Source organism: Corvus brachyrhynchos, unplaced genomic scaffold, assembly GCF_000691975.1.
Source record: "Corvus brachyrhynchos isolate BGI_N302 unplaced genomic scaffold, ASM69197v1 scaffold140, whole genome shotgun sequence".
NCBI classification, from domain to species: Eukaryota; Metazoa; Chordata; class Aves; order Passeriformes; family Corvidae; genus Corvus; species Corvus brachyrhynchos.
Window position 1 is genome coordinate 908,487 of NW_008235809.1, and position 9,999 is coordinate 918,485.

Consider the following 9,999-nt stretch of genomic DNA (forward strand, 5'->3'; position numbering starts at 1 on the left):
TTTTGTCTTACCTCTCCCTTCAGCCTTCTTGTCTTGGCTGTGACCAGCCAGTGGTTTAGGCTCTCGTTGTTGTGCTGTGGCCCTGACCCACATTCATGGGAGCAGGCAGCTTCCCAGAGCCTCCAGCAGGCAGCTGATACTACTGAAAATTGTCATTTTGTGCTTTTCCCTTCCCCTACTCACTTACAGCTTAGCTCTTATTTTTCAAAGCAGCAAAATCCTTAAAATTCAGCTGAACATTTCCTGTTTATGGCTCTTTTTGCCATATTTTGGCCTTATTCAGCCTTAATGCTTTTCTTTGAACACAGAAATATAGAGGGAGAGAAGTGGTATTGAATCAAGCCTAGTTTATTGATCCTTAGGAATATTTGCTGCCTTGCTGTACTAATGATGGCTGTTTTGCATGACATAGGATGTATTTCTGTGACATCCACACAACCTCTTGGTCCACAGGCTAGCCCAATCTCCCACTAAATGCCAACTTGCAGGTAACTGTCTGACGAGCAAAAAGAGACCCAATTCTCGTGAGAACACCAGAATGGGACAATGTGGAACATTCAGAGCAGTGATTGCGACTGGGCCAGGAGATATATATATATAAAATTCATCACCAGTGTCAAGTTTCTTTCAGGAAGAGCATGCTTGCTGCTCTGTGTTGAAGTTGTGAAGGGCTCACCAGAGCTTTGACAGCATCTGGATGTTAAATATTTCAAGGGCTTTCTCAGCACAAGCTAGGATTGCCTGACACATGCTGAATGCCAAATTATTTTACTGAAATCGGTAAAGGCTGCAGCAAATCAGGAGTGCCTGAAGAATAACCACATATGAACTAGGTTTGCCAGTATGTTGTGCTATTAATGATTACCCACACTTCGTTAGGGAACAGCACAAGTAGCACAGTTGGTGTATCTAACCATTAGCCAACAAATGTTTTCCCTTCTGTTCTGACTGAACTGCTAAGGGGGGAAGGTGCTGTTAGGGTTGCACATTGATCATGTCTACTGTGGAGTGGCTGATGCCATCGGTCCCTGGAGTGGGAGCCTGACATCTCAGAGCTGTGCTGGGTGATTGTCACCCCAGCTCCAAACCAGTGCTGCTGGGGGCAAGGAGTCACCTACGCCAACTCAGGAAGGGAGTGGGAATTCTGGGATGGATGGGGTTGTGGAAGGACAGAGAGGGAAAATGCTTGGAGGAGAAGGCAGCAATGGATGGCATGGAGGGCGGGGCTGTCTTGTACAGGCCACACATTGGATGCTTCAGACAGACACTCCTCAAACGTTTCTTCTCCTCTGCAGATGCATTTGGCTGGTGATGGGGCTGCACTCATCTGATGGACACACTGTCTAAAATCAGGGCAGATACTGAATAAACAGGAGCCCTCCCGAGCTGCTCCTTGGCTGCTCCTTCGTGCTGGCCTGAAACCCGGGATGGGATCTGGAGGGTTGCCTCAGAAAGAGAGGCAGAAAGCAGCAGTGGGGTGAGGGCACGCTGATGCATCCCTCGACCAGTTTCTGTGCTGTGCCTGCTCTGACACCACGTCTGACAGCCTGATTGTTTGTCCGAGCTGCTCAGCTTGGAAAGGCGTTATCCCAAGAGTAATATTTCATACACATTCTTGTAATTCATTGAACCCCCCTTTGCTCTCATGGCAACCAGCCACCTACATGTATTTAATCCAAAAATAATTGTTGTAGATTATAAATAGCTCCTGCACACACTAGGAACGTATTTCAAGGAAATATTTTGACATGATGCCTGAAAGAAGAGTCAGTTAGGAAAAGCAGCTTGGTTCAGCTAAGTGCCAAGGTATGCATTGCTAATTTCCCCTGTCGTTCAGTGGAAATAAGTTACTATCGTGATTGTTCCTTTGCCTGCTCTTTTTTTCTGGAAGAATGGAAAAATAGCTGACCTAACTTTGATAAGTATTGGCTGCAGAGGTATAGTATAGAAACATAATTTTCTGGAGTATTGCGTTCCCCCTCACCTGTTTAAGGAATCAAACAAAATATAAACAAAATATCATTCCACAGATACTTTTTTTCTCTGTATGTCTGTCTTTTTGGGTTTTGGGTTGTTTTTTTTTTTGGACTGAAACACAGACCTGGAAAAGCTATTACTTGATACATAAGAAAAAATAGAAACACAATTTTGAAATACAGTATTCTGGCTGCAAGAGACCATGTGGAATTACAAGAACAGTGTAACATAATTCTCCAGTGTTTTGGTCCTTCCAGACCTCTGCTGAGAGATGCTGAACCTTGTTAAGCTCTTTAATAGAGCAGATTGATGTATTTTGTCTTTCGCAAGAACTTGGATCCCTGTTATCAGTGTCCTGAGGCCTTAGAGACCTCACTGTGTATTTCCTTGAGGACACCTGGAACACACACATCATGAGTCACTGGGCACTGCCAGATGTTTTGAGTGACCTTCTTGCAAGATGCCGGAGACCAAGCCCTGCCTGCTTGTAATATTAAGGGATCTGCAAAGGGGTAAATGTGGAAAGAATGTATCTCAGATTCGTTGGTGTGAAGCATGCACAATTTCTCATTGAGGCAAATCAGCCTTCTAGTGACAGTCAAGGCTTAGGACTCTTTTAGCCTGAAGTCAAACCAGACGTAAATTGCTTTTTTTGGAGAGAAAGGTCCCTCTCAAGGCAAAATTCTGTATTTATCCTAACAATTAACACCTCAGTAACTGGACATCAGAATGTGGATTTTGCCCTTTTCTGGCAGGAAAATTATCTTTCCCAACTTGCTCAGTTTGCTTCCTGCCTGTTCTTGACAGACTCTGAAATCTCCCACATCCGTCACTGAAAACAGAAACTCAGCACTTTATGAGCTCAAATTAATAGATTATTACAATTCTTTTTCATCATTGATTTTCTTCCCTCCAAGTGACCCATACCACTGCCTTAAAATTCTTCATCTTTGGCCATCCACTGCAGGGATCAGGCCAGAAGCAGTACCATCAATCATGAAATAAACACTGAAAGATTTAGATAATTTCGTATACATTTCATACAGTCATCCACAGAATTAGGAAGTGTTTGCTGTTAATCATGGCGGGTGCCTGGAGATTCATTTTCCTGCAATGAAAGTGCCAGAGCCTATTTCTGAGTAATTTATTGTTGATTTGTCAGAGTGGTCAGTCCTCATAGAAAACAGTCTTATCTCTGACACAACCAGCACGGCTTTAATGGGAAGGGACTCTTTAACCGAGACAGTTTAAAAACACTTGCCTTTTGACCCCTTTCTTTGAGATGTGATTGAATGTGTGGAGTGTTTTTGCAAGGAGTGCAGAATAAATAAGCAGTGAGTGAGCTGTCACAAGCTGTAGAGTGAAGGTCATATTCTTCTTTTTTTTTTTTTGCTTGTGTTTTGCCAGATTAACTTCAATGAGATGGGTGACTGGTCTGAATTGAGCCCATTTCTGTGATGAGTTACAGGTGCTGCTCCATAGGGCAAAGTGAAACTCCCCAGTAGAAGCTGCCTCATTTAGAAAGAAATCAGAGGGGAAAAATGTATTGGAACTAATAAGGCAACAAAACTGGCATGCAGGAGGTGAGAAGCAAGAAACATACAACCATCTCCATGTCAGGGAAAACTGCACTGTCAGTGCAAAGCTGTTGCTTCCACTGTCATGCCAGGTTGATTTTCAGTTTAAACAACCTGCCTGAGTCTGTGAGTGTGGGGGGTTATATTTGTGTAAACTTCATTTGCCCACTTATAAATTATATGCAAGTTAAAACATTCCTTCCCCGGTAGATTTAGAGGTAAGGGTCGAGGGGTTGTGCTTGCATGAGTGTGTGACCCAGCTTTTCCACGAGGGCAGGTGCAGTCAGCACCCCAGGAGAGGCAGATTTAAATCTGTGGCATACTAATCATCTCTCAAGCCTCCCTGCACCTGGCTTTGCCCATAGCTACAAGAACTGTGATTCCATAGCCACACAAGGAATCTGTGCTCCCCAAGAAGGCTCAAAAACGTTGGGATTTTTATCCTGTTGCATATGTGTTAATGCATCTATCATTGGAGAGTGCCCATGGCTCCACAGGAGCTCGAGCCAAAGAAAACACATCTTGGGGGAGATGCCACAGCAGGGACACGTGTACAGAGTCTCCAGGCTGCATTTGCTTTGGCACAGGCTCCAAGGATTGCCATAGGCAGAGCAGCATGAGGGCTGCTTTGCTTTCCCCTGTGTCACAGGGCTTCCTCAGCTTCCCTGCATAGCTCCAAGTATAGGAGTACTTTGAAGGAGTGCTGCAGTGAGCTATGGAGAAGCAGCTTTCTCACAGGTGTAGCTACAGCTACCTGAGCTGCCTTGACCTGTGTCCGGCCATAGCTGCAAAACAGCTGCACGGCCCATGAGATAATGTTTCCTTCTCTGCAGGTGGGATGGCAAATCTGTGGGAGATCCCATCTACAGGGACCAGACCATGGCAGATACCCGAGCTGTCTGCAACTTGCTGCAGATGGGCCCGTAATGGAAACATTTTGGTTTAGCAGCCAGGAAGGACAGTGTGCAACACTCCTTGAGGAAATTTGTGTTGGGAGCAAGTAGGAAACTGTAGTTACTTATTCTCGTATTCTATAGAGTGAAACATAATTTCTATAACTATCCAGTGTATTTTTCACTCTTAAAGGTGTCTGTTTTATTAACTTGATACTGTCATGAGAACAAATAAATACCTGAGACCTTACATAAGGTGTGGCTTGATGCCTTAGTCACTGGAACATTTTCCCTAGCATTTGCAAACCATTGAAAGAAGCTATTTTCTTCAATGAGCAGTATTCTATACTCCAAAATAAAGGCTGGTCAGTTTAATTACCACATGTAATTAAAAACAAACAAACAAAATAGCCCACCCTTTATTTGTAAATTTTCAGTTAGCATGGATTTTTCACTAAGGTCTCCTCTTGCTCAAGCCTCTATGTCTAGTCTCTGCACTCTTTGGCGTAGGGTTTGCAAAATAAACCCCAGAACCTTGCTGGGGATCCATCATAATCCTAATTGGGTTGAGAGTGTCAGGGTCTGACCATTTACAGGCTGTTTGGTAGCATGCACATGCCATGTCTTGAGTATTGCACTTCCTGTGCCAACAGCTTGCACACTAGAACAGGGCTCCCACAGTTTTTTTAGTCAAAGGACACCTAATTGCTTTGTGGAAAAGAAGGAATACTTCCCGGGACCATCTTCCTCTGTGCTGCCACCATGATGTGCCTCTGCAAACAAAAGAACAAGTGCTCAAATTTGACTTCAATTTGTATCATCAGATCTAGTTTCCCACCTACTCAGTTTCTTCTACATACATGTGGGAACTGCCTGCTGTTGAAAAGTTATTTCTGGGTCAGTGACCTTCCTCCTCAACATCCAGGGCTTCTAGAACATGACACTGCTATGGGATCCTCATCAAAGGAGCAATTTAGGTGGTTAACCTTGTAAACTTCAGAAGCACAGTGCCTTCATTCTGACTCTTACAAAGACTGGATAGAAGGGGTCTGTTTATCTTGCTGTCCGTGCACTTAGAGCAGTGTCCCAGGCCTTTCAAAGGAGCCCAGACTGAAAAGGAGCACATACGAGCTGCAGAGGTTGATGGTGTTTGATAGCTGGGATGCCATGGAAGATTTCACATTCTTCAGCTCTAATCTCTTATAACAAAATGGAATTCAAACCTAACCCCTGAAAAAATAAGTCAGGTCTGGTTAGTGTGATGCCATGTCCCATGTATCCATCAGGATTTGGTTTTGGTGGATTAGTGCTCTCATTTAGGTGTTTTCTTCTTGGTCAGCAGTGTTATTGTTTTAGCTGATACTTTCAAAAGGTGTTTATTTTTGCTGATAATCTAAGATGAGCCCTGTAATTATCTGTGAAATAGAAGCAATTCCTTTCTGTAGCTGTGATGCTCTCTGGGGGCAGTGCCTGATGGTCATCATTTCATGTTTTCTGACGGGCCTTTTTCCATGGCTATTTTCAAAACAGTTGCATCACATTTCAACTGCCTTGGTCCTTCATTGACGTGTTTTACCAAAAATGCCTCCAAAAAAAAGCAAAGACTTTTTGTCTCCTAGATGGATTAAGTGCCATTCTAGTGTTTGTGATGAGAAGTATCTTTCTCTGCCTCAATATTTTCATTTAATGCAATTTTTGTTGGGTATTTTACATGTTGGGCTCCAGAGGTAAGACAGCCCCTTGTACTTACTAGGCAAAATAAAATATTTTCACTTACACAGTTTTCCACCTATTCAAGCGGCAAAAGGATGTCTTGAACAAACAGATAAGAAACATAACAGCCTTTCCCCAGTTTTTAGCCATTCTTTACCTCATCCTCTGCTCTTTGCTACCCAAACATAACTTGGTGCTGCTGTGAGTATGCCCCTGTTTTCTTAGCACCCCTTTCTATCTTTTTCCTGCTCTGACAGATGCTTTGCTGGGTGCTCTACCATCCGCATTTGGGATGTAATACCTATTTACCCATGGCAGACCTTGTGGTTCCCAGACATTTCCTCAGATCTCTTTTTCCCTGTTTTTCCTCTTCTTCTTCCTCTCTCTTTTTTTTCTGTTCTTTCTCTCTCTTCCTTCCTGTCCCAGACCTGCTCCTGGGGGATCATTTCTGAGGGCTTTTGCAGTCACTCCTAGCCTTTGCTCTGCCTGTTTGTTTCTTGCTTCACACAGCCTTTTACAGACTGGGTAACTCTGTTGATCACAGAGAGGTTAGGAAGAAATTCCACCTCTATCTAGAGAGAGAGATATAATTATTCAGCATTTTTTTTTCTCTCTATATATATTATCTGATTCTGTCTTTTTATCTGAGATGGAACACTGCTCTAGGTGCCTCCTGGAGTTCCAGTGGTGTGGGAAATCTTTACGCTCCCCAGGCCTGGGTGAGTGTGTAGCAGCTGAGCTTGGGTTGTGCAATATTCCTTGAAAGTAGAAATCTGGATCTGGACTTCCAGGTTCAGTTTGGACATTCACCTGGAAGGAAGCCTAATCCATGAATGACCATCATGAGGCCTTTCAAAGTATCTGCCCAAGATGTTCTTGAAAATCTCTGTTTTCTGTCTGTTTACATCTTCAGCCTTGCTCTGATGTCCCCGAACATGTCAATGCTGACAGCTGGAGACCTGGCACTTGATGCAAACACAATGCTGTAGTGGGATTAAGACTATTTACAATAACTGGTTAGTTGCTTTATGTTTGAAGCAGATGGAAAATACACCAATGAAAATGTCGTTTGTAAACGAATTAAGAATAGTGACAGTGCATACTTCTGAAGACTGCAGTGAAACATCTAAAAAACCAACCAATCAAAAAATCCCAGCACACCCCTACCCCCACCCTTCCTACCCAACCATCATGGTCATAGCTCTTTTAAAGGTGGGAATAGGAAGGAGGGAAAAATAAACTTCTATGTTTAGGATTGCTATCAAACTTTCAAATCTCTTGTATGCATTTATACTGAGCCTAATACAACTGCCCTGGTGGAGGTCAGTGAGTAGTAGATAATTAATAACTGCTCAAGACCTACATGCATGCAAGCAACCTCAATGTATATCTAAAGAGCACCTTTCTCCTCATGTTCAGAGGCTTTGCCTTTCCACTACAGAAAGAGCCTCTTCAAGAAGCAGTGATCATGGTTGCTTCTAGGCTATTCCAGTTACCAGCAATATTCAGAAGAGAAACTTGAATTTGTATTATTAATTCAACACCATTATGAATGAACTGCAGGAAATAATGCATCTTCTTCCTATGTAAACAGTATAAATAAAACTTCTGATAAGCACTTTACTACATTGAATTCCTCATTCTTTTCTTCGAGAGCGTTCCAAAGTTTAGTGTGCAGCTTAATCAACTTCATACTTGCTTGAGTTGGGCAAATCAAAACTAACATGACCCTGCACAAGGAAAAGCATCCCTTGCACGAGAAATCCCATTCTGCTTATTTACTATATATAAAAACAGCCCCAACCATTCCTTGCCTGAGGCAACAGGAACTTTTCCATGTTTCCTTAACCACCGTCACCCTTCAACACTTTTCAGGACGAAAGCCTTGTTCTCAGGATGACCCTGCCTCCATGGTCATTAAAGCTGAGATGGAGCTGATGAAGCAAAATGACTAAACCTCCAACTTTAATGTATTCAGCTACAATATAGTTACCAACTGCAAACTGTGGTGCTGTTTAACCTCTCTTTTCTCTCAACTATTGATCACACTGAAATTCTTCTGCATGTAAAACTTTGGGACCTGCTTTGGCAAAGAGTTGAGTACAGGATTATCTTCACCTGCAGGTTACCATTTTTAAATTAGCAAGGCTGTTAGCATGGGTTAAATAAATACATATGTATGTTAATATAATATTTTTTAATTAAAAGATAGCAGTGTGTTGATACAGTGCTGTGTGGGTGGCAAGCATTAAAGAAAAGGCAGGGAGACAAGTAAAGTAATTCGGGTAGTGAATCAGATCTGCACTGAGTGGCAAAAGTTGTGGAAAAAACCCACCTTTTTAGAAGCATACTTATGCCAGGCCAATATACAGGTCTTTTAAAATCAAAGTCCTCCTGAATTCATGACATTTGGGTCTGGGCTGGAAATCATCCAAAGGATTTCAGCTCTGTTCTCTGATATGATTCAATCTCTTTAAAAAGGAGCTTTTTGGAGGGAGTGTGACCACTTCTGGAATGTGTTAAATTAAATCCTTTGTTATCTATAGACAGACATCACAGGGGTTACAGCAGTGCAAACCTCTCCTCATTTCAGATCTTGTCACTGGATACTTTCTGCTTGGAGCGGGAGGGTAAGGAACACGATGTGGAGACAGGTGTCTCCTGAGCTCTTGGGTCCCAGAATCCAGGTCCTGCTTTTGTCCCTCTTATCTCCAAATCAGGAGAGTCTGTCTGGGAGAGGTGAGTGCTTAGCCTTGTGAGAAAGACCCACAGCTTTCTCTGGCTTCAAGACAGCAAGTCCTGTCTTTGCTTACTCATTATTTGTATAAAGGAAAAAGAAGTAATTATGACAGAATAAACATCTGAAACATCCTCTTGAGAGCAAAAACCAAAACAAGTGGTGAAAAAAATCTGCCATGCAGCACTCCTTTGCTTAACTGAGCACAGGAATAGCAACAACATGCAGGGTTGCCTAAAGGAGAGAAATACCTCGAAGCTGGCAGTTCACAGCACAGGCAGCAGACCATGGTGACAGTGGATGCTGTGCAAGTCAGGAAAAACTTCTGAAAAACCCCAGAGTTTCCCAGTTCCTCTATCGTTAGCCTTTTTCTGGGTACTGGACAACATACCAAAGGGATTAACATCTTAATCATAGCTGATTCTTATATGGGGATCTGCATTGTTTATTTATTTATTTTGTTATCAGGAACTTCCTCTTAGAGACATGGGAAACTGAGGCACAGAATGGTGAAATTACTTCTTTAAATGTTGCCTGCAGCAGGGGAAAAAATAGAAGTGTGTTGCTCAAATCTTACACCCCTTTATTACTCCTGTGCTGGTTTAACAGAGGATTTAAAGTTTGTTCCTGGCATATCCCTGATTTTTCTGGCTGTAATCATATATGAGTACAATCTGTTGCTCACATGTCCCTGATTTTTCTGACAGCAAAATGAGGTCGTTTATACTGCAGGTGAAAGTGCTAGAAAGGCTGATTCGCACCCCCTCATGTCCCGGGAGGTTTTCGTACTTGTAGGAAGTTACGTGTTGATCAAAGCCGCTGCATCTGCCAAACACTGCAAAGGCACGGTGGTTTTGTAGGTTTGGCTCCCCTGGTCCCAAGCAGTCTAACCGTGAAAACAGGATATGGTACAACGGGCCAGACCTGATGCGCTGCTTTATCAGAGTCTGCTGTCATTAATCTCCGTCTTTATGAATGGTGGGGAAGTGGCAGCTGTACACAAGGATAAACAGCCGTCGCCGCAGAGATGCTTTGAACTGCTCTGTTTCTTTGGGGAAGACATTTGAGATAAAGCCGAATCTGGAAAGCATCAGTGATGGTG

At 42.9% G+C, this 9,999-nt stretch overlaps 1 protein-coding gene across 1 annotated transcript in view; it reads left to right on the forward strand.

The window, feature by feature from the left end:
• Positions 1 to 1,427: 1,427 nt before the first annotated feature.
• CCBE1 (collagen and calcium binding EGF domains 1) overlaps positions 1,428 to 9,999 on the forward strand; it is a 105,607-nt gene continuing 97,035 nt past the window's right edge. Inside the window, exons 1-2 of the mRNA XM_017727559.1 lie at positions 1,428 to 1,477; positions 4,388 to 4,477. Coding sequence (XP_017583048.1) covers positions 1,428 to 1,477; positions 4,388 to 4,477 — 140 coding nt within the window. The remainder of the gene's footprint in view (positions 1,478 to 4,387; positions 4,478 to 9,999) is intronic.